The sequence below is a fragment of the Galeopterus variegatus genome, unplaced genomic scaffold, assembly GCF_000696425.1.
Source record: "Galeopterus variegatus unplaced genomic scaffold, G_variegatus-3.0.2 Scaffold1097, whole genome shotgun sequence".
Classification (NCBI taxonomy): domain Eukaryota; kingdom Metazoa; phylum Chordata; class Mammalia; order Dermoptera; family Cynocephalidae; genus Galeopterus; species Galeopterus variegatus.
In genome coordinates, this window is record NW_007727208.1 from 519122 (window position 1) to 545212 (window position 26091).

Consider the following 26091-nt stretch of genomic DNA (forward strand, 5'->3'; position numbering starts at 1 on the left):
GTAAAAAAATAAAATAAGATAGATATATCCTAATTTAGAAATATTAATTCTACATATTTGCAGAAGAGCAGCACCAATGGGCTTCAGAGCATTGTCCTCTGTGTGGATCATGGCTTTCATGGGACGCCCACATGCACAGTTGGTCACCAAAAAGTGTCATATTCAGGACACTCTTAGAACACTATGTGTCATCACTTACAGTGATCAAAAATTTTGAATTGCCAGCTTGTGGTGAGCCTAAACAATATTGTAATATGAAATAAAACATAGTGTAAGAACTGATAAATTGTGTTTTAGAGGTAGGCTAAGAAACTAGTTTTTCCTCCTTGTACTGGTTTCCACTTCCAAAATAAACAAATCAGTTTTTATGTACTTAGAGAAGGTTCAGTATTAAATTAGAAGGTAAAGTAAAAAGTCTAGACTGATGACTAAGAGAAAAACTTGTAGAATAATTATAAGAATAGTACTCATCCTGAAATGGAAACTGTCTCCAGAAAAGAGGTAACCCATTTTACCTATTATGATTTAATGAATATTTACATATTACTATTATTTTCACACATCTAGAACATCATTTTACTGATGTACAGACACTGAATCACTCTTTCTGCTAAGTAGTCATGTGATTAAACTTTGCTTAAAAGTCTTTAACTGTTCTTCATTAACGTTGGGTTCTCAGTTATTTTAATGAATTAAATAGCATGTTATTCATGGCAATACTGGGCACTTGAAAAATGGTAGCTAAAGTAATCTCTAATCAATTAGGATTTTTACCAGAAATGTTTTACATAAAGTTATTAAAGACGGAATTTAGATACCTTATGAGAGCATGTTTTGTTATACTCTGAAAAACCGTGATGTTAAATTAATGACATTGTTAATGTGCTATTAGAATCATACAACACCTCTTCTCAGTCCCAAAGAGATAATGACAAGTAGTTTAACTACCAGCAAATTGCTTTCTTAAGTGATTTTTTTTTTTGCCACTATCATAAAATTATAAAATGAACAGAATTAAGTTTCTACTATTTTTATGCCCTGGAATTATGATGTAATGTTAATTATAGGAACTCATTTTATAGAAATTCAATAGTTAACCAGGAATAATATTAAGTCAATGATTTGTTCCTAAATAATTTGAGCTCTAAACATACCTCTTGGAAGTGCTAAGAAGTGTGGTATGAAGGAGATAGCACTGAAGCGAAGGTTAAGAGATCTGTGTTTTATTTTTTTTTCATTACCATGTGATTTTGGACATATTTCTTAAAATCGTTGCGCTCTACTTTACTGCAAAATGAGTGAGAATTCTCTAAATTCCATTTCAGTTCTCAATGAGACAATCACCTTAAAAACATCTCAGAAATATCTGACCAAAACACCTGAGAAAAACATCTGACCAAATTGAATTTCAAAATAAATTCTTGGGTTATTCCTATGTAGAAATGATGCTCTTTCTTCATATTTGAAGGTAAAATAACATACAGAGTAGAATTGCTTGTACTATTTCATCTTCTTGAGATTATACGCCTGGCTACAAAACATAAGCTTAGAAATGCTTGAATTTGATAGCCCAGAATGTTCCTTACTACTCTATTTTACTTTATTTAATATATAAATATTTTGATCACTTCCCAGTTTAAAAACATACTCTGATGCAGGTGAGTTAAAACAGGATAGTGACCTGGAATTGCAAATTAAAGGGGAGAAAATTTGGAATTGTGAACTAAAGCTCTAGAAACTTGGATATTTCCTCCTGAGACTCTATGCCTGCAATTCCAGTGGTCACCACCATGGGTTACGAGTATCACCTGCATCATGAATGTTCTACTTGTTTTGTTTTCTAGTTGCACATATTTAATTGTTAGGATTTTCAATGAAAATAAGAAATTTACTAACGGTTATTATATTCACTTAAAACCACAGAACAACTACTGTGCAAAAACCAGTTTATTCACTTTGCTGTCATCCTAAATGCTTCTAAGAGCTCCTGCCAGGAGGCTTTTGATTAGCTGATGATTAGCAAAACACTGACATTTTTTGCTTTTGTCTTCTAATGAGTCCTTTACCTACTTACCAAAATAATTTTCTGTTTTTCTTTGCAGAGGATAAAAAAGCTTTTGACGTGAGATCATTTTTGCCTTTTTAATACTCTTTTTGCCTGATTCAAATAAAAATTTACACTGCCTAGCATGAATTTTTTTACCTAGCTGTCATAAGCATTCTTAAATAGAGACGGCAAATACACTTTGTCTCATATGCCAGTGATGATCTGTTATAATGGCTGCCTGGATTATAGTGTTGAGAAGGATTAGTAATATCTGTCAAGGGTATGGAACTGGGAAGTTGTGACATGTGTGCCAAGTATGTGTCATCTCTATTCTTGACTGATGATAAAATCCACAAGTTGCAAGTATTTATGAAATTAAAGAATAAAAATAAAATTTAGGAATATGTGAGACATAGGCATTTGATTATCTAAGAATCTAAACTCTTAATCCACTCTTCTAAGCATGATGATAAAATGGCCTTAAGAAGTCTTCTTGAAGTTTATTCAGTCTAATAAAAAGAGGTGGTTAATATATACACTAATACTTTTGATTTGTGATTATCACACTGCTGAATACCAGGACTGCACTAAATAGTTTAACTGAAAGTTATGTTTGAAATGATTCTTCACTTCAAGTTTAGAAACAGCCTGCACCTTTGGTTTAATTAATGTCCAGGCAATGGTACTGGATATCACACAATGATGCAAAGGTAGATTTTCAAAAATAGCTCAGACAATTTACAGGTGAATTGTAAAACATGGATGCTGAGAATCACAGTAACAGTGTCTTAAAAGAGAAATCTCAAAAAGAGAGAATAATGTGTTTTTTACCTCATTGGAAACACCAGAAGACTGATCTTGCACATAGTCCAGAGCCTTTTTAGGAGGCTGGGTGTAGATGCACCACATAAGCAGAAGTGTGGAGATGGAATGGAGGAGAATCAATGGCAGCAAGGAATGACCATGTGGAAAAGGTGACAACAGTTAGAAACTGAGTGCCAAGAGCATCAGGTACACATAAAGAGTGACATGAATGGAGCAAAATGGGGTAGCCTAGGAGGAAGAGTGCAAAGTTTGTAAGTATTTTCAAGCACTGGGCAAAATTGCTAGTGTTCAGTTAGTATCTTTATAAACTCATTTCATCAAATCAAAATTAGCACTCGTAGTCTCCGATCACAGAGGAATGCAAGGTATATTAAAGAAACATTAAAGGAGCAAGTGAGTAGCATGCTGGTGAGTTTTCATGTGTGATTATAGAAAATGCTGATAATTTAGGCTTAGTACAGAAATTGGAGTAGTCCCTATAAACTTTCTAATCAACAATAATAATACATATAAAGATAATGTTTTCCCTCTAAAATAAAATATGTTTATGTTAATATTAGGGTACAAATTAGAAAAAATGAGAGAAAACATTTTTTTCTATTAGAAATTCTAGAAAAATAGAATTCTAGGGAAAATTAATAGAAATTCTAGGAAAAGTTCTTCGGTTTATATTCATTTACAGTCACTTTTGGTTTAGTTTAAAAAAATATAATAAATCTGACCAAGTCTCCTTTGCAGTTTAATGGATAAAAGAGACTACCATAACCACCCAGGATACAATATATGACCAGTATACAAGTATATAAATCTGTATATGATATGGTAAAAGAACAACTGTACTCTCTGATTTCTAAGAAAAACTGCTGTGCATTGTAATTGGTATGTTATTTAAGAGTTTAGAATTCATAAAACGTATGTAACTGACACACATCAAATGCACTGCTGTTGGTAGATACAGTTCCTAAATAAAATGAGTTAATAAAGGAAGTTGTTATTTGAAGCTTGTGTTGACTCTTTATCCCAAACAGACTAAGCAATCAATTCCCAGAAGGCCCAACCAGGGCAGCTTCTTCTGATGGGAGCTTGGGGATTATAGATGATGTGGTGGCTTTCACTGGCAATACTAGAAGCCCAGGTCCATAGGGGTTCCTAATTTTTTCCTTCCCTTATATCCCTAATGTTAAATGAGCTATTTTATAGTGGTAATATTTTGGCAATATATTATAGTGGAAACAGCTCAGAGATTTGTTTGTTTGTTGGACAGGCCTGGGTTTAACTTCTGACTCTGCCATTTACTACTTTGGGCAAATTACTTAATCCATCTGGTTCCCTTTTCTTCTTATTGGAGGGGCTTTGGGAGGACTCACAGAGATAATGAGTACAGAATCCAGCCCTCTCCAGGTGCCTGGGGGTTCTTCAGCAAATGGGAGCTATAGTAATAGTAACTGTTATTAAAAATGTCAAATTGCTCTTCTGTTTGAACTAGACCAAAACGGACTGTAAACAAATACAAATCTTCTATAAAGTTGTAATAATTGTCTGAATATTCCAGGGCAGAAACTAACTCAACATTTTAAATTTGCAGTTAATTAGATATAAAGGAATCCTAATGCATGACTTGGAAAAACCGTATGGAAAATATCTGAGCACTTTTAATCACTTGGTACAGAGGTGCATGTGGACTAAGCCGTACCAAATGTGTATGCATATTATGCATTCGGCTTTTGTTCTCTAAGTGACACCTATCTCTTCTGATAATGGTACGTTTTAAAAATCAAACAACATTCTCCTATTTTTCTTACATTAATAGTCTAGCCTCACTTACCGGCCGTCCAAACTCCAGTTCTGAAAAGAATTTATACCAGGGCTCATTTTCTAAATCTATGTCATCTGGATTTATGCGATCAGTCTAGAGCAGATGTGAAGGAAAAGGGAAGGAAAAGGCACACTGAGCCGAGTGAGGGAAACGCCGTGTGCAATGAGACACGCACACAGACATGCACCGACGCGCCCACGGACTCGGCAGGACAGAACGCAGGAGGTCCAGCAAAATTAGGACGCGAAGATGAGCGTCAATGGCATGGCGCAGGTCCCTAGCTCTTTCCTCTGTCCACCTTCTCTCATGTTCTCCTTAGCTTGTTGCATAAACTACGGAAAACTCTCGCTGGTAGCGAGAATGGGCAGGGACAGCACGCCAGAGACTCAGACGAGGCTCCACTCGGTCACCAAGAAGCTCTTCTGGGTGAGTCACTCCAGGGTCCCTGCCCTCACTGGGGAATAGCAGTCCCAGCATGTGACTGCAGTCTGCAGACCCTTCGCTCAGGTGCAGGCATCTGGAGAGCCCGGGGTGGGCGTGGGGCTGGGGACGGGGAAAGGTGGGAGGACAAACGAGGGGCGTGGCGAGGAGTGAGAGGGGTCTCTTGGCATGACGAAGCCGCGGTGTGAGTGACCACAGAAAGGGGCAACCCGGGGAGTCGTGGGTAGCCAGCCCCTGACGATGCCCTTTGAGCCTCCGGGGAGCAGGGGCTGCACCTGAACTTCCCGACAAGCATCAGAAAAGTTAAGGAAGGACGGAGCTCACCCGGACGGGAGAGACAGCCGGGGCGCGCCAGCTCGGCGCGGGGACGCCACTCCTGGGCGGCGGGGAGGGGCTACCAGTGACTTCTCCGTAGGGTGACAGAGAGAGAGGCTTCCGGCCGGGTTCTCTTGGAACAGGTGTTGTTGGGGGAGGGGGCTGTAAGAAAGAGGGGCGAAGCAGAAACTGATTCATTAGACAGAGGTTCTCCACGGAACCGAGAGGACACCGGCTAGCCGTGCTCCGTGCCCTGCCTTAGGCCAGGTGGGAGGAAATGCTTTAGGGGAGCGAAATGTCCCTGGGGGCTGGGGAGGTAGGGGTGGGCCTCAGATACCTTAGGAAGGGTCTGGACCACTGCAAAGATATGAAGACCGGGAGTCTCTCCAAAAGTGAAGAAATGTCATATATTAGGAGACACTCCAAGATTCACCTTCCACCTGCCTACCTGGAGCTACAGAAAGGGATCTGGGTGGGGTTAGGTTTTTCACTATACTGTGCATGGCCGGGGGAAGGGCAGGGAGTGTGGGATAAAATCCCACCTCGGTTTCCTCGATGTTCTAATTCAGATAAAAAGCCAATTTTTATATTTGACTTGCTCTCCTCCAGTGGTTTCTGAATGTTGCATTTAAGATGAAAGAACTAGGAGTATTAATATAAGCAGTTTGAGAAAATACATACAATTGCTTCAGTAATACAAAACAGACACACAGCGTTTGCTTTACCCAGCGATATTCTTAATGCTTTCAAGTAAAACATGCCTGACTAGATTGATTCAGGCTATTGATTTTATATTAAAACTGGATGCTTAAAGTACTGCATGTGAGTTATTACTTCTTTGATAATTATCATGTGACACTAATTAAATGTGGTACAATTGAACAGTACAGTATTTTAATTCAGAAAAAATAATTCTAAGAAAAAATGATTTGTTTTCCTAAAAGCCATTTACCCTTGCCAGGAGAAGGGTCTCCCAAGACACGTTCCAGGAGGGCTGTTAAACTGCGCTCACTGCTTCAAAGCAATTCCATATCATTTCCTTACAGTTCTTAAAGGAACTCGAGGATTTTCACTGCATAGCTGCATCTCAGTTCTGAAAGAAGTACTCTATGGACTTTGTAACTTTGGGAGCTTTGAAATACTGCATATTCTAACAAAAGCCACTGTTTTGACTTGAGCTTGCTCTAGTGTTTTATTGCCTTGTTGCTTTTACAACAGTTTTGTTAGTGATGCACAGTTTATATTTATTAATAAATTATACCCAATGTGCTTTTAGTGATGTGGTTTTGCTACAATATTTATAATAAAAAATTACAATGGTAACTACAGAAAATAATAGAAAAGTTTGAGGCATCATAAGAAATAGCACAGGGCCTAAGTTATCTATAATATGTACTGATCATAATTATAAAGACTGTGTAGTAATATTTATGATGTGGGAAATATTTTTGATGGGAGCCCACTTGACAAAAGTAGAATATAACTGTGTACTTGTACAGTAGTTACAATAATATTACAGTGTCTGGAAGAGCACATTAAAGAAATACACACATGCACAAAAGATTACAATGCTGTTCTGGAAGTGAGACTTTGCTTTTTCTTTCTTTGAAATATTATTTTGCTTCATTGTTACATGTTATTTATTGCAATAAATAAAAATCAGAGAGAATATCTATTAGATATGGGAAAATGTTGCAGGACTCGAGATATTTTCGCTTATTTATGCTAATACTATTTTTGACTTACATTTCAGAAGTGACAGTGAAATTAGTAGGAAAAAAGTATGCTAGTAACTGATTTGCAGTTTCTTTTAATTAAAACATTTGCTTCAATAGTTGCAAAAGTATTAATTGAGATTTTGATATTGCTAAAATATTATTTTTATCCAGTTATTATTTATATTATTATAGATGCAACATTTAATGGAAATGATTTTGTTGGAGCTGATTTTTAGAGTAACTGACATTAAAGAGATTTTCCAGTAATTTTTGTCCTGTTTATAGAGACACACAATTTTTTCCACAGGAAACTAACTCCTGACTTTTTCAAACTTCATATTTTCTAATGTTACATACTCAATTATATTATTAATTTTTGATTTTGTGACCTTTGCTTTCAAATACAGAATTCTGTTTTGTTAAGGGGAAATAGAAACTTCTGGAAGAAACATATTTACTTAAAAACATCATGAACAGCAGAGGGCAGCAAATTTACTAAACAAATAAGTATATTTATTAGCTATTATAACTTCACTTTGACTTCCACCTTAAGAGATTATATAGCAAATGGATATACTAAGGTATGATTTCTAGAAATATATTTCTACAATAGAATATCTATCATCTCGTGCCCTTCCTTAAAAGGACAATTTTCCATTAATTATGATTTTGTCAATTAAAAACTCAATTTATAGTCATAAACCATGTAGAATCCATGCCAATAGAAATTAGCACAGAAAACACCCAAAACAATGATAACTGGTAATTACCTATAACTTTGGAAGGTAGTAAAAGTTGCATGCTTTATGTTAAAGAAAGTGTAAGTGGCAGAACTAGAATTTTCTCTTTGCTGTGGTTGACCTGTTGAACTCGCTTTAGTCATGCAACAATTAAATGTATTTTGTAGCATCCAGAGCTACTGCTAAGGTATACAGAAGCCTAACAATAGCCAGTGAAACACATACAGTTGATCAGCCAACAGACATTAAAAACACATCAATAACCTCACTAATTCAACACTATGTGTAATGTGCAAGATCTTTTGAGTTCAGCACTACTATTAACACTCAGAAATTCATCCAGGAAGTATGCTTATGCTTTACTCTAATTGCTTATAAAAGACCAAAGAGCAGAGATACTGAAGCACATCTTCCTAACCATGTTTTTTTGTTTGTTTGTTTTCCTTTTAAAAAAACCAGCAAAGTCTGCTTAAAACTAACTTTGCGTCATCAGTGGAAGTGGAAGTGCTCAAGAAAAGCTAAAACTGTAAATCACACATGACTCATTAAAAAGGGTGATCAATTTTTAAAATTTTTATTTTCTACAATTAAAAGCATTTAGTTGCTTTTGTGGTTATGGAAATTCCACTGTTCTTGGTATTCCCACTGAGGCATATATTTTCCATATGTTGTTCCAGACAAAAAGAAGTGCCAACGCATTTCATTCTTAAAATTTTATGCTCATTAGATTTTAAGCTTCAATGGCATTGGCTACTATGTTTTATATTTATTGTGGTTCTACAATAAATGCTCTACACATAGTTAATTGAAATAATTCTTTATGGTTCAAACCATCAGATGAAACTTCCAAAATTTTTATAGCTTTAGCTTTGAGTGACAATATTTATTGATAAAGAAGCTTCTGTTCACTGATGGTTTAAACTGCATTTCAACTCTTCACAGTGTTTTCAATGCTTGTTTCCTTCTACTTTTATCATTATGTGGGGGGTTAGTTACTGTAGGGAAAGAAAACATCCTCATACTGCTTTTTATATTATCAAACATAGATCCTAAACAAATGCTTTATTAAATTAAAAAAAAAATTTAACATGGCTCACCTACAAGCAATTCCAATCTAGATGGGATGTAACGTTTTTATTAATATAAGCCCAGCAGAGAGTTTGTATAATTGTCTCATGGAATAAATAAACTGTGAAAATATGGTTCTTATTTGTGGTTCCAGTCAGTTAAAGATTAATTTCTGGTGACTGCAAAGTGCTTTTCTAGATTAAACATTAGGTCTATTTAGTGGACATTTCTAAATTTATGGTTGAATGAATATTTATGAGCTTCAAAAAAGTGCATTCATTTTTACTTTCCTGTTAAAGAACATAAATGCACATGCCACTGATTCCTAAGGAGGAAGGGGACCTTTTTGCCAGGGGCTAGGGAGGACTTTTGCCCCCTCTGCCTCCTTTGTACCCCAGGAATCAGGAAATGAGCGAGCCACAGCTGCTAATAGCAGTGTGTCGAATTCCTCGTCCATGCATTGACGGAAACCCACTGGGCCTTTTGTCACTAGAAATGTATAGACTTCAAAGATAAGCAACAGAACAGGGACTCAATCTCTTACCAACTTTACCCACCAACTGCAAGGGTAAGACCTGTATTCATTCGCTCCCTTAGTAATTCAGTGAGTATTCACTGAACACTGACCATACCCCAGGCATTGTGCTAGGTGTTGGGGATACAACTGGTGCACCACACATGGTTCCTGCCTTCAAGGAGCTTAAACGTCTAGTGAGGGATACAGACAAGTAAATAGGTCATTACAATTCAGCATGGTAAAGGCCTTGGGGGGAAGCACAGTGTGCCATGGGTGCACAGCAGGGGGAGCTTTAAACCTGGTGTTGAGGAGTCAGGGACAGTTCCTGGGGCCAGTGTGACTACCTGAGACCTGAAGGATGGGATGGAATTTTCCATGTGAAGGGAGAGGTGGTGGGGAATGCTTTCCTGGCAGAGGGCATAGCCTATGCAAAGGTCCAGCAAGTAGGGAATTGAAACTTCTCTGTGTAGCTGGGACATAGTGAGGCAGGGAGGGCAGGAGGAGAGATGAGGCTATAGAGGTCAGTTGGGTCCAAATCACAAGGTTTTTTATAAATTATGCTAAGAGATTTGGATTTTGCTTTAAGGACAGTAGAGAGGTAGCAGTAAGTTTTGAACTGGAGGTTTTATAAAGATTGTCTTAAGATTGTCCTAGCTGCGGTGGAGAGTAGATTGTAGAATCAGAGAAATGAATCAGGTGGCTGTCCAGGTAATGGACAATTGTGGACTGGAAGAGAGAGGTGGCAGTGGCATTTCTGCTAGTGGGTAGGACTTTGGGTTCCCCAGGAGGAGGGGAACCCAAGAGGACACTTAGGAAAACCAGGCAGATGGAGGAGTCTTCTAGAATTCAAAAGAGCAACACGAAATTGCCTAGCCATTAGGTATACTTTTCAAAAATTAAAAATGAAAAGAGCGAAAGAGTGCTCCCAAACCATCCTGGGGTAAAAATACATGAGGGTGCATTTGTAATGCCTTGGAATACCTAGGCGTTGTTTGCTATTACATCACTCTCATTGGGCAAACCTGCTCTTCATCCTTTATCTCTTGTGTGGTCGAGACACCACAATCTCATGTAAACCTCATCAATCCATAGCCAGTCTCTGCAACACCACTGTCCTCTTAGCCCTTTGTGTTTTCCTGATTTATAGAGGCAGCTGGAATGAACTCAGGAGTGATTTAAAAAAAGATAATAGACTAGTCCTATAATAAAAAGCCTGACTAACACGGTACGTATGATGAGCTCAAGTCATTTTGCATAAGGCTGGCCCTCAGCAAAGTTGTTTAGGAGAGATAAGTTTTGATTCTTTCCATTTCTCCATAAGACATCCACTCTCATTTCCTCCCAAGTTTCTAGGTTCCTTCCGCTTATCATTTCCTGTGACTGCAGAAACCGATCCACACCTGAATCGCTGGTAACACTCGTGCTCCAGACCTTCCTATCTTAGAACCAGTTTGAGTATGCTGGTCTTGTGTTGTAAGTACGCAGGGCCCATGTTTCTGGTTTAGTAAATCAAGTGCACTAATCTGTTATAAAATTAGCCAATAAATAAACTAATTGATACTAAAAAACAATAAAATAAGCTAATTAAGGTGATAATGACTACTAGCTAAATGTGTTTCCTATTCGGGTGACCCTGGCACAGCAGTGTAGTGGTGATCGAGAGCACCAGGCATGATATGCCAGGAGTCAACTGCTAGCTCCAGCACCCATCAGCCATGGGGGTACTGGGGCAAAGTTAATGTGTGCTTCAGTCTCTTCATCTGTGAAATGGGAATACTGTATATCTACTTCATAGGGTTGTTGGCAACATTACATGAAATAAGGCATAAATTACCAATTAGAGAGCCTGGCACAGAGTAAATGCTCAATAAAGATTTATAAGTATTGTTATTATCTCTATTTTTAAACTAAGAGCCTCTAAGGCTTTAACTCAAAGACAAGAGTAATGTGAGAATTTCAGGGCCCATGAATGAGCTCTGGAGGGGGCAAAGGGAGAGTTTTTTTAGGTGTGCCTCTGTTTTAACCATATAAGAGGATTTTACTTTGCACAAATGCATATACATTAAATGACAGACTTGAAGATCCTCAAGGTGAAGACTGTGTCTTGTTCACTGTTGTGTTCCTGCACCTAATATAAACTCTGGTACATAGTTGATGCTTAACCAATTTTATTAAATGAGTAAATAATACAAATATTCTGATAGGAAAGTCTCTAAAATCGATCCTTTTCCCTGACACCACAGCTACAAAAGCATTCCAATACAATTACCATTTCCATTATCCTAAGAGTCTCATAAATTATTAGGATGACCATTAAGGCTTTGTAGTTTACATTTAAATTTGAGATTTATTATTTCGCTCTTTTCAATTTTATGCAATGGTGACACTGTGGCTCACTTTATTCTCATACTGGAAATGTCAAAGTATCATGATATTCAATCCAAGAACCTAGTAAATGGGTTATAAGTTTACAATGGAGCCTGCAAATTAGTGATATTCCTTCTTCACTCTTTCAGTCTTTCTGTTGAAGTCCCGTTACTCTAAAAGATATGTTATTTGAAGAAAGGCAAAGAAGGCTTATGTAAATATCCTGTATGAATTACGTGATTATAAGGTTTTTGAACATGTTGCTCAAGAACACCACCACAAATAATAGGGTTTCAAAACTAAATCCAGGACACTCATGTTGGGTGTGGTGAGGCCTGGGTTTACAGTTAAATTGCAGGGCTGACTTTGCATTATATATGATTTCTTGGAGACTCTAGAAAGAGCTAAAAAAGAAAACTCTCTTTTTCCTGTTCACTGACACCTAAAATTCTTTTAAGGGAAGGGTGAGAATAAATTGCAATTGACATCAATTGTTTTTCTAGAAGCAGGTTTGGATGGAGATGCAGAGGAATGCTAGAGTTTCAAAGAGATCCTTAGGGCAAGCAAAGGACACACAAAGGAGGACGAGGGAAGTTAGAAACAAAGAAGGCCAAGGAAGAACCTATTTGTTAACTTGCACTTTGAGGAGGCAAGTGGTTTTTCTCAAGTTTATATATCTTTTTGTTTACATGTAATTAAAATAAATAATTGGAAAAAATACTGCAAAGTGAAATATAATCTTGATCCATTAGAATGACAATCAATCAGGAGGCTTGAGCTTGGAAACCTGAGAGGGATTTAATAAGAATCAATTAAAACAATTTGTTATAAAAAGGGCATTTGGAAAATTTCCCCTTAAGCCAAAGAAATACTAAGAAACCAATGCGGAAATCAAGGGATGGAAGTGCCTGGGTTCATGTGTATTGGGGAGATTCCTTAATGATTTTTCTCTTTAGTAATCTATAATAGCAATTAAGTATTCCATTTATGACCGATTTAAAACCAAACCAAAGCAAACCTAAATTCAGGTCTGTGATTAGGCACAGATATAGTTATATGTAAATGAATCCTACATATATATACACACATATATACCCACAAACACAAACATATATGTATATATATTTAGTCAGTAGGGACAATATATTAGAGAGTGCATCTTTCAATTCTGAGACAAGATGCTCAAATCGTGATAAAAAATAAATGTGATTTCTAAATAATGCCAATAAATAAATTACCTTTGTGACAAAGTTGCTAACTGATATGAAATTCAGGCTTATTTGGGAACCCTGGAAGCCTAGAGAGCGTCCAGGTATTCTGTTTAATGACAAGTGCTTACTGGTCTTTCATGCTGCAGAATTGATGACTTCCCAGGTTCATATTCAAAAATACTCCTTGGCTCAGATCGAAATTTTCTTGTGTCCACTTTTCTGTCTGGAGGATCCCAGTCATGCCTAGAAATAAACAACTCACTCATGAAAATAATACTGTATGCTTAAAGCAGTTGTAAAAAAACCACTCACTATCTGTTTTCAAATTTTAGTATGTATTTTTAAAAAACCTCTCAGGACAAAAAGTTACTCTGAGAAAATTATCACATTTATGTTTTGTTTAACATAAATGATTTAAAGAAAGTCATTTTTTAAAAATTTCATATTATATTTTCCTCTATTTTTTTTTTCCCTATGACTATCCTACTTTGGCTCAAAAACTCACATGAGGGGTTTGTAGGCATGCAGACCGTGACCTGTTAGTAAACCCCGGGTCACTAAAAGCAGCTGTGCATATTTGTGTTTAAAATACGTGGTATATGCTCCGTTAAGCATTGTGAGTAACCCACCACTCTGTGACCTGGCAGCCTTGATCCAAAGTGACAAGGATTAATGTACACACCACGATCTTATTTCTTGAAAGTGGCATCACGGTTTGTAAAAACTACGAAAGTGTCACTTGGGTTGGCATGCAAGTTGTGTAGCACAGGAGATCCTCTTTTGGTGTTAGCTTGAAAAGCCAGAATCAAACATCCATTTCACTGAAGTCAGCTCTTTTCCCTGAACTAATATCATCCAAGAGGGTTTTGTGACTATAGATTGGGGTAATTCTGATTCCATGGAATGAAATAAAATTCTGACTCTATGGCATGTTGGAAATAGGGAGAGGTGCTCTAAGACACAGAATTAGGGGCAAGGCCTAGCTTTCTGCCAAACTGATGAGTAATATTCAGTAGAAGCCGTAAGCCTTTTCAGTCTTAGTTTTTCCATCTGTGTAAAGCACAGACGGTAAAATTGTATCCTTTTTCCTTGCAGAGATGTTTTGAGCATTGCATGAGGCAATATTTGTGAAAGCCCTCTGAATTCTTTAAGAGGTTATCATATTTCTTAATGAGAGATTTATTTTTACTAAATATAATAATACACTTAATAAAAATAATAATAGTACATTTAAATCTGAGTTAATTTTGGTTCTTTCTTGATGGTAAAGATACTATTTTGTGTCTAGCAAATTATTTCTCAGTTTTAAGACATTACACTTTCTAAACACATTATTCATCATGAGGAGACTGACATTAAAATGAGTATCTCTTCACACATGATGTGTGTATTTTTTCATGGTATCCTGTACACTATCTGATCATCAATTACTCTTAATGGTACAATGGGGGGTTAAACACAATTTTTCTGGGATGGTTATGATGGATGATGCCTAATAACCAGCATTAATAAAGAATAATTTTATATCCTTATTTATTAATTACCAGTATGGCATAGGCTTTGCATTTAATCACAGCTGAGTTCGAATATTAGCTTGAACACAATAGCTGTAAGAGCTGAGCAAGTTACCTCAATTTTCTAAATCACAGTTTCTTTCTAAAACAAAACATATCTCATTGGGTTGTTCTCAGACAAATGATTTAATACAGAAAAAGCCCTTAACCTAGTATTTGGCTCATAGTGAACTCTCAACAAGCATTCCCTATAAGTAGAAATATTAGTCATAATTCTAATTAAAAATGACACAATAAAAGTATGTTTATAAATTTTTATTTTAGTGTAAATAGCTTCTATAAAAATATATAAGCAGAGAAATGAAAATTAGTATCAGCTCAAAAAGTGGGTGAAGATGAGTCACAGATAGACACTTATTAACTAATGCCTTATTTATGATTTATAAATAACTTTCCTTGCTTTCAAAAAAGACTTTTTAATTAATAGACCTAACATTTCAACTCTGAGGAAACAGAATGAACTGCATAGTCTCTAACCTGCTATACCAAAGGAAGTACATGTCAATTATTTCTGTTTCTATTATTTCTATTTACTCGTCTCATATGCATTTATTGATCAAAAAGTAGAGATTGTGCCCATGTTACTTCAAGTCTAACTTAGGGCACTACGATTTCACAAGCCAAGATTGTGAAAGCATTTGCTACAATCTCCATAGAGGAGGTCAATATGGTAAACATATGGACTAATAAGATTATATGTAGATTCTCTCTGTGAGGTACGCACTAATTTTTCTACCAGATGCCATGTGACCTTATTTTTATCCTAAGCTAAATATATGCCATTTTGGAGAAAATGTCTTACTTTTCCGTTGAAGACCAATCTCTTGGTCGAAGCGGTGGGACTGGAGGTGGAACATGTGGAGGCACCGGGGAGGACGTGTCCTTAAAGGCACCGGTGCCATTGTCAGAGTGGCTTTTGGAAAGAGGTCGGTAGGTCTGGGTCTTTGCAGCAGGGTGTGACTGAGCACTATAGGGTGGGTTGTACAGACCTATTGTGAAAAAAACAAGAACAAAAAACCAGAAGCAAATAACATTTTAAAAGTGCATTAGATTTGTACCCCTCAAAATATCCAATGATTTTGACAAAATTATTGTCAATAGCATCTTCATAATGCATACATTAGATGGTACATTCTTTATTAACTTTTTATTAATTTGCTAATCATTATTAACTTATTGATTATTAATTTGTTCTATATACAAGCACTGATTATAGTAAATCTTCATCAATTATTTTGGAATTAGTAATAATTCAGACAGGTACTAGGAATAAACTTATAGATACTCAGCAAATTTTCTCCTTGATCATATAAACTAATAACACAGTTAAGGTTTCAGAGGAAGATAAAAAATACTTAGAACTATTTTTCAAGTATCTTTTTTAAAAACTCTGATTTGCATATGACAATTGACATGTTAGTTGCAATCAAACAAAATATTAAACAAGCTGTATATGTAAGGTGCTGTGCAAAGCACAAGGAGACATAAACCCTCAAAAGCTTATAGTGCATCTGGGGAAATGAGACAGAATTACAACTGAAAATAATTCGTAACATATAATAAAGACCAAATGAAGAAAATATATTAAAAATTAAAAGCTGTTAGAAGATGGTGGATTGGTCAGAGAAGATATTATGGAGTTAGCCTTGAAGGATTAGTTGGGGTGGGTAGGGAAATAGAGTGGCAGGGATGGGATAGAAAAAAAGGAAAAGGGCAGAAAAGTACAAGACATAAAGCAGCGGGGTGTTGGGTTAGCAGAAAGGGAAGAGACTAGTTGCAGATGCTTTGTCTACTGATAAAATGATAAAAATTGTAGGGCTCTACAAGGTAATATGTATATGCTGTTCAATTTATTCATTACTAATGTGACAAAAACTTCAATATTAAAAAAATTATAACAATTCTGAATTTCCCGCAACATCATTCTTTTGGACTAAGTCTGTTGGCACTTATCTGTTTATGAAAGTCCATGCAAATTTCCATGTCAAATGAAAAGAGACAAAGTATGGTTTTGCTTCAATTCCACAGTCAGACTCTACTTTCGGCCTAAATAAAGGAGGTAAGCTTGGTGTACCCGTGACCAGGAATTGAAGTCTTTGTGGGCCTCCTGCTCTCATCTAGGGGAGCCAGGGCCTAACCCCAGAGGTCCTACAAGCTTGTTAAGCTTGTTTGACTCATTTTTCCTCCATCTGCCTCTTGAAACTAGCAGTAAAATCCCTGACAGTGAAAGGGCCTGATCACTGGTTTTCAGGTGTCAAGGAGAGGAGAGTCTCATGTATTTCTGCAGCCAAGCTAGCAAGGGGACCCCTAAGTGAGGTCACAGCTGCTGAAGGGGGATGAGGAGTCTGAGCCTCAGCGCATGCTCTAAAGAAAGGAGAAAAAAGACAATCAAACAGTCCTGAGCCTGAGGCAGGGCAGTGAGAGGAGAAAGTGATAAAGGGAAATATTTTGTAAGGGGTCCCTCACTCCAGCCTGCAGACTACTTCACAAGAAACACTCCAGTACAAGTGGAAATGCCCAGAACTGAATGAAGTCAGTCACTCCACTATGGCCACTGGTGACTCTGAGTCAGAAAAGTGGCCCAGCCAAGTGGGATTTTTCAAATCTTTCAATGAATGGTTGCATTTTTGAGCAAAAGCACGGACAAGGTCACAAAATAGTTTGCTTGACTTGTTTTTTTGTGAAGTGTATCTGAATTATCTTACGCAAGTGTCATCACTCTCTGCTGATAAAAGATCCTTATCTTATTTGGTACCCTGGGTAACACTATGTTCTTTCACACTGTCCTTCACACTTTGTTTAAACATTCCTGAAGCTGAGAATAAACTAACAGTGGGAATGAATGAGATAAACCAGTATTAGTTCTCATTTCCATGAGAAAAGATCAATCCTTTTGTTATGCATGCTCTGACAAAGAAAAAAAAGCATCCTCTTAATTATATAAACTGAAAATGTGTGCTCAAACTGAGTGGTTTTAAAAAAAAGTGACTGTGTAGTCCTTCCAAACATTGCCAAGCATAAAATATTCATTGCAAGCAAGGAAACCCGTCCTACCTGCATTATATGTATAAGGAGTATTATACATGTCTGTGTCATCATCTAGAAAATGAAACATAAATATTATAATAACATAGGTTTGGTCATCATATCATAACAAGACAGCAGAACTTCAGAGAAACAAAAGAAATTTGTTAGAAAAGCAACGCATTTTTCCTTGTTCATAAACCCACTTCTTATTTTCCGATATTGCTTTTTGCTGGGCCTCTGCCGACCAACCTGTCTTGTCTGTTACATATTTGCCCTCTTCACAGCATACAAAGTCAGTCCCTTGTCCTTGCTTCCCCAGACAGCCTCTCCTCTGGATCAGGAGCTTCCTTTAGTCAGTGATTTAAAGATTTCTTGTTACCCTCTCTGAGCGGGCTCAGACCTACCTGTACTCACTCCTGATAAGGAGCAGGTGGGGTGGACACAGGAACACACAATGAGTCTAAGTAGACAACACACCGGTTCAGACTGAGGGTAGAAAAAGAGGGAGGGATAAGACCAGACAGAGCACCTGGCAGTCCTCCAAGGGCTGCCCCTTTAGAGGCTTCTTGGCAGCTCAGGGGTTACTCAGAGGCACAGGGATCTGAGATTTGAAGGGCGATAAAAGGAGAATAAAAAGGAATGTTTAAAAGAAAAATGAGAGGGGCTATGAAGTTTCCTGGGGTCCTGACAATTTGTCTGAACAAAATCTATACAAAAGAGGAGTGTACATCCTTCAGCCCACAAGGACCTGGTTAGAAAACAACAGCATACATACCTGGCTTGTGCACCATGTGAATCTGCTTAAACATTGTCTTGTACCAGTCCTTTGGTCGGTCAACTGTCTATAACAGAGAGTGTCCAATAGTTAGAAAACTGCTTTCAAATCAACATTGCTCCTCAATGTTTTCATTTCTATATTTTATCTTTTTAATAGTGGATTTCTATTCTGTGATAAAACTTTCTGGTTCTTTACTATTACTTGATGGCAATTTCAGCAATTTATTCAGTTATGTATGCAGTTTGTAAATCTATTACCCCGTGTTTGAGTTTAGACTTAATTGGAACATTCGATGCTATAGTTTATTTTTTCAAATCATAGCTCTGCTCAGCACTAGATAGTTGATATTTGCACAGACATATTTATATAAAATTCACTGAATAAAAGTTATAGTAATAGTTTGCTTAATTCCTTTTGGTGATAATTATCACAATCCTTAAAAGCTTTTTGGGTGTTCTGTCAAGACATTAATTTTATAATTGACTAAGGAATATTTTTGACTCACACTGTTCTGATCAGCTTAGATTTAGAGAAATAGATTTGATATTTACTAGTCTAAGTTATTAAAATACTGAACATGCTGGATAATCCAGAGTCCTAGAGCAAATCTAAAAATGTAGATATTGTTTCAAACTTTTTTTTATCATGGTAATAGAGTGTACACAACATTTGCTTTGCTAAGTTGTAAGTTCCTTGAGAATAGAACCTCCATGGCACCCCAGGCTTTGGACATGATAAGAACACTAGGCTGTAGTGGAAAGATGAAATTAGTGTTGAATCTTGAACCAAGATTCAAATCTTGGTTTCTTTAATTGCTGTATAATACTTCCTACCAATATAAATTTGGGCAAGTTATGTAACCTTTCTGAGTCTCAGTTTCCTCCACTCTAAAATGAAATAATTATATCTGTCATAGATTGTTATGAAAATTAAATGAGACAAGGTATACAAAAAAGCCTAGAGCAGCGCCTAGAATATAATACATGAATGCTCAATAAATAACAGTAGAGAGCCTCAAATATTTGTAGAATCAAATAATGAATGAACTTAGCTTATGGGATGAAACTCTAGACTGTGATATGCCTTTATAATCATAATTAAAGATTTTGCTTGGCAAGATCTTTATCCCAAGTCTTTCAGAGCTACTTGGGCAAGAAACTTGACATTCTGCATATAGTAACTAAACATACCTGAGTTTACAAGATAGTTTTTTTGATTTAAAAAATTCTGTTAGGACTGCTATAAAAATATTCTTGTACTTTTAGACTGAACTTTGGTTTAGATTATAATCCTGATTTTTCTTTCAGAAATGTGGTCACTGCATTTTTCTTCTGGAAATTGAGGGTTTTGTGCTATATCTAAATTTATTTTGATCTCTAAGAATATATTATTCTGGAGATCACCCCAAATATAGATTAACATTAAGGACTACTTGACTTTGTTGTGAATCACCTCTTCATTCTAGGCTGTTTCTACAAGGGAAATTTGAAGGGACTGTTGATTGAAATATAGTCAAATGATGGGAGCTGGTAGGAAGGAGTGTAGTGATGAAGCAGGAGTCTATTATTTGCTGGTTCAAACAAAGAGCTGAACATGTATCCTTAAGGGACATCCATTATCAAAAAAGACCAATTTCTCATTCATTAGGGTTCATTTCTTTTACAATGTTAAAGTAGCAGAAAATAAGACATAACTTTGTGCAAAACTGCTTTCCAACCATACCTGGACACAACCAGTGGCAATAAGGAAGCCTAGTAAGTAAGTCATATCCCTGTATATGGCAATGCATCTTGACAGACGGGATTTTTTTTTTCACTCACTGGAGGGCCTCTATCAGGCAGGATCTCACAGTAATGCCATCTGCTAGCTTTATATGGTGAGCACAGGGATGCCAGGAAATGCCCCGTTGGTTGGCAAAGATGAACATGAGACTGGTAAAATGGGAATACTAAAACTCTATGTCCCTTTCTAAAAGAAGTACTCTGAGTATTTAAAGTTCCTTTTATAAACGTCATCATGGAGATTGTTATGCCTAACACTGAGATTAAGAAAATAGAAGTCTAGTCAGATTTGAGGAAGTTTACTTGTGTGTCCTTCAAAATCATTTCGCATGGACAATAACTACCAGTAATTTACTCTGCAGTTGTTTTCTATAACCTTGATTGCATAGAGCTGAATGTTTACATTCCTACAGTTTACAAAACATCAGAGCTCTACACTGATTTAACATGCAGAAATTTCCAAAAAGAAAAAAGAGAAATTTTCTATACACCTGTAGACAGTGATTCTGTTCTAGTTTTGCCCCTTTCCAGCTTTCAAAATGCTCAAACAAGTGTTAAATTTGAAGTAGAAAAGAATCTTGTATTTCACTTAACTAGCTGGACTTAATTACACAATCTCATAGGATCTGAGCCCTAGTGATTTTTGTTGTTGTTTTTAAGATTGGCAGTAAAAGGCTAACATAGACATCCCAGAGGTCATATGAGAGAGGGCAATCTGGGAGTTGCTTCTCTTCATAAAAATAACTCAGAAGTACCGTTTCTCGACTCAGCTTCTTTCTAGAGTTTCTGGATTACATGAGAAAATTCTATTTTCTTGGTATATGTCGATTGTTCATAATGATACGGTAATGTGGTACATTGAGGCGAGACAGCACTGCCTTTGGTGTGTACACTGAGCAGAAAGCTAATGCAAAGCAATTGGAGTCTGATAATCACTACATTCTACATGGATGAGAAACAAAAACAACCTTGGAGATTCTTGGCCTGCTGTGGCTCAGAGATGGAATGACTCAACATTTATAAACACAGCTATACTTGGGGATGTGTTCGGTAGGGCTGCAAAACAGCAAATGTGAATCACAGAAGATTCTTCACAAACCTGTACCTTCTCTGTAAACCAAGAGTAAGAAAGAGCACAGTTGTAGAGAAAAATTATGGTTCCTCATAAGGAACTTCTGGGTTGTCTCATATTTTATTTTCTATTTTTTAGATGGGGAACTAGCATGATATGTTTAGGGTATGTGTTTGCATATTAAGCATGCTTTTGATTTGGCACTAGATAAATAAACAATACGAACATTTTAATACTACTTTATTTTCATTAGCCACCTCTAGCATCTGTTTTTCTTTTTAAAAAAAGAATAAAGCAAGGCCTTGATAATGAAGAACATTATGTCTTATGTATTAAAAAAAAAAATGGACCAGGTTTGCATGTCCATTTTTGTATATTATTTATTGACTTAAAAATACACCTAGAGGTTTCAGATAAAATCTTTTCAGGCAAAATCTGTAACATATATACTCTGCTTCTAGGGACAATTAGGCAAAACCAACGACCCCATACCTGTCTGACACTGTGTATTCCTACCTTATTAAAAAATAAGTTCAAATTTAACCATTTCGAGTTAGAAATCTTACAAGGAGAATAAACGACAAAACACCACCAGAAACATGTAATCAACATAAGATTAAAAATATTAGTCACAATCCCTGAACTTTTTCTTAATTAAATATGACAATCATCAGTTCCACCACAGATTTTTAGAACTTTATAATTAGTCGCATTCAACATTCTCATAATCTAACGAGTCTAAAACCCATGATTTACTTTTTGGCTTCCAATTATAATATGTACAGATGCTTAGAATAATCAATCTTTAACTCGTTTCTTGGTATATAAAATTCACAATCCCTATTTCTTATATTGTATTTCTTAATGCAAATTCAAGGAGAGAAGAAACCCCCCACACTTTAGTTCTTTTTGAGCGTTTCCAATCTTACCACCTCTTTTTTTCTTTCTATCTTTTCCATTCTTTTCCTCTACCCATTATTGTCTTTGGCTCCCCAGGTTTGCATTCCAGGGAGGCAGCTTTTGGCAGTACCCCAGCCCTTTATGTGGGTATTGCAGGCAAAGTACATGCAGCCAGAGCTCCCTACGCGCACCTCTCCCAAACTTCACCTGCAAAGGTGTTGTGGCTCTCATCCTGGCTTCCCCGGCTTCCTCCTCCCGGCTAGCACAGACCTTCTCTTCAAGTGGACTTGGTCAGCTAGCAGCTGCCTGCCAGGCTCTCAATAGCTGCCTTTGCTACCACTAAGCTTTGCCAGAAGGGGCTGCCCTGACACACTGAGCAATGCTTTGGCAGAGTTTAAAGACTGAAAAAAAAAAAAAAAATCCAAACACTTTCACTTATCAAGCTCTCAGCAGGCACAGCTGAAGAGGGACACTGAAATGTGTATTTTTCTTCAGATAGTTTTTCCTTTCTTTGACATTAACTCCCTTCACTCCAATCATCTCACCTCCTAACTCCCAATTCACAGCTCTCAATCTCCTGCTGTTCACAAACATCCATTTCAAGAAACAAATCACTGGTTTATTGACAATGCACGTGAGAATTCAATGCAGCCAAAGAATCCATATTTTGTTGTTCCTTCTCTTTTCTTTCCAGTGCCCTACCCCTCCTTGGTAAAAGGTAAAAAGACAAAAAACAAAAAACACATGGCATAGTTTTATTGATCAACAAAATCGCAATTTTCATGATTTTTAATTAAAATAGAAAAACTACGTAATTCTCTTCAATTGACAGTTCTTTCTCTGCCACACAGCATAATATTCATGAGAACTCAGATGGCACAGAGGGCAGTCCTCATTATATAAGACTCTAGGAATGCACAAAGCCTTAGACAATCCATCCTTTGTGGAGTCTGTGCTCAGATCCAGAGCGACGCACACGCTGGCATTTCCTACCGTTCTAATTGCTGTGGGGATTCCAGATTCATCCACGGGCCCAATGCCCGGGTAATGCGGGGCTTTGATGACCGTCACTCTCTTCTCTTCCTCTGAGGATCTGTACAGTGGCATGGAGCTGCTGGTGGTGCCATCCAGAGACTGTGCATGCTGCGAATATGTCTCTGGGGAATCTGTGGGGAAAATTTGGTGAAATAGAATATAGTATTTGATGCACGAGGAATCATAAATTAATAGTCCCTCTCATTGTGCATTTATGCCGACTGTAACATAGAATCCACACTTTCATCACTATCTCTTTTAACTCATTTACCGTGGTGGACATTGTGCAGGTGATATTGAACAGACCTATAACAACCAGGACCTCATCATTTTATGAAGAAGGGTGAGAGGGCGAATGACATCTGTCGAATGACTGTGTGGCAGTCACTGTATTGAGTAAGGCCCCTGCATGCATTAAGTCATCTGATCCTTCCAGTAATCTTGAGGGCTGGGTGTTGGGGGGGGAACCAGTTTTATAGAAGGTGAGTAGTAATTTCCCTCAGGTCGTAATTTACACTAATATTATTCTTGTGATACTGCTAACTAGCATTATTTATCTTTTTTTTTTTTTTTTTGCACAGAGGAAAGATCACATGATAATTTATACTTAAAAGTACTGAAATGTATTCTTAGACAAAAGATATGACTATCAAGTCAATGATGGTGATTTCAGAAAAATAAAGTGAAAAAATCATTTAAAAAAATCTTCACCTTCAAACATATAATTAGATGTGAAGGCTTATGAATAAATGAATGCTTTTAAATTATTAGTATTAATTAATTTTTATTTAAATAGCCATGATGCCCATAATATTAAAATACGAAAAACCATGACTAATTCTTTGATGATAAAAGAAATGTCCCAAGAATATAAATTAGATGAGGCTTACCAAGTTCTTGTGTTCATGTTTATTCATTTTAGTATACTTTCAGAAGAAACAGAGTACATATTTGCACTGGATATCCATTTACTCTTAGTTCATAGGTATTTTTGAAAATCAACATTATTACCATTTATCTGGTACAATCACTAATACAACTTCCTATTCTTCTGTAATTAATTTCAAAATCTTGGTGACCAAGAATGACACTTTGTTTATACTATTTATGCCATAGTTGCTCAGGTCTGCCACTCAGAAAGGAAATGAAAAAGTACTTATGTTTCAGGGTGGGATTCATTGATATCATTTATATATATGTATGTACATATATAGGAGATATATATCATATATAAATGTGTTTTTCATGAAAAATTTGTATAAAACATCATAAATAAGCTCTTAAAGAAATTTAACTCACCATAAAAATATTAGTTAAGATCTCTCTTAAGATCCATTATAACATTTATAACTGCTATTACTATTATTTTGTCTATTTTCAATTTACTTTGCATCAGAAAAGCATTGTCTATACATTTTTGATGAGGAATGAGTAAGGCTAGGAATAAAACTGCTTTATGTCCCAGTGAAAGTAAAAGCAATATCTTTTCTAAGCTATTTCAAATTGAGACACAATGTGATATTTGACTGATTGACTTTCTTTTTAATTTCAAAAAGGATTTGAGCAGGCAACCATGATGCTAGTATTTTTATCAGCAACAAAGTTTTCTGACCACCCAGTAGGTAGCAAACAGTATCAACTCTATCTTTACATATGGTTCATAAGATTCCACCCACCTATAGCTTATGCAATACAAGTTAGCCCTCTATTTTATTATTTTCTTATATGGTTCATTAACTCTCATCTTTGTAATCTTTTGTCCTCAACTAAATACAGAGTTTATCTAGGGCAGGGTAGACTTGTATATTCTCCTCAGGACCTATCACAGCACTGGCCAATTAGAATTTGTTCAATGTTTATATAGGAAATTTCTTTCCATGTAGCATAGTTTATATGTAAAATCTTCCCATTGATAAGTTCTAAAATTAAAGCCTGTCTACATTCGAGTATTTATATTTTTTGTTTGGTAGGGTGAGGGTGGGGTGGGACAAAACTTTGTTCACTAAGACAGGCAATGGGACAGAGTCAGACTTTGATAATAATTATTTAGGAAAATGTTATGACTAGAATAATTTCTGGAGTATTACTTTACGATAATACATAGCTCATTAAAAAATCTAGATAAAGTGGACTGTTATTATAATACTACACTATGGATTGATGGTTAAAGGACAAACTTTTGTCACAAGGAAATTCTACTTTCTTATACTCTAAAAAGACATCATTATAAGATTCACGGATGATCCCCAGGAGTGGCACTAGAGAAGGCACAAGTATATTTAGACTTTTCTCTAATGAGTCCCAGGGCTACATTTAAAGTCTTAAAGAAGTTCTGTTGACAGAAACTGAGTTCCACAATGTGCACGCTGGATGTCAACAACATAAAATGTTCCTTAGTAAACTAAGAGCATCATATTCTTTCAATATATGAGTCAGTGTTGGGGAAGGGGCTGCCAGCTGCCAGCTGTCAAAGAGGAACCAGTAGTTAAACTCCTGGGTGCTAGTTTCTTCCCCTGTGTTGCTGGTTTGTGGTGGTCTGGGGTCAGTCTCCACTTCTGAGGCAGGGGGCAGTCATGCTATTCTCAGACTTCCTCTGTTTCCTGCTGTCCTTGAAACTTTCTTTTTTTTTTTTTTTTTTTGTCCTTTTTTTTGAGACCGGCCACACTGCACTCAGCCAGTGAGTGCTGTGAGCGCACTGGTCATCCTTATATAGGATCCGACCCCGCCGTGGGAGCGCTACTGCGCTCCCAGTGCCGCACTCTCCCGAGTGCACCACGGGCTCGGAAAACTTTCTAGTTACACAACATCATAGAAATTTTTTCAGCCTGAATTCGTATGACGGTTCAATTTGATATTTTA

General features: G+C 36.6%; 1 protein-coding gene across 1 annotated transcript in view; it reads right to left on the reverse strand.

The window, feature by feature from the left end:
- SORBS2 (sorbin and SH3 domain containing 2) overlaps nucleotides 1-26091 on the reverse strand; it is a 224450-nt gene that overhangs the window by 41280 nt on the left and 157079 nt on the right. Inside the window, exons 7-13 of the mRNA XM_008574763.1 lie at nucleotides 23191-23363; nucleotides 18442-18508; nucleotides 17694-17738; nucleotides 15442-15628; nucleotides 13194-13308; nucleotides 5454-5606; nucleotides 2879-2935 (exon numbers count right to left, since the gene is read on the reverse strand). Coding sequence (XP_008572985.1) covers nucleotides 2879-2935; nucleotides 5454-5606; nucleotides 13194-13308; nucleotides 15442-15628; nucleotides 17694-17738; nucleotides 18442-18508; nucleotides 23191-23363 — 797 coding nt within the window. The remainder of the gene's footprint in view (nucleotides 1-2878; nucleotides 2936-5453; nucleotides 5607-13193; nucleotides 13309-15441; nucleotides 15629-17693; nucleotides 17739-18441; nucleotides 18509-23190; nucleotides 23364-26091) is intronic.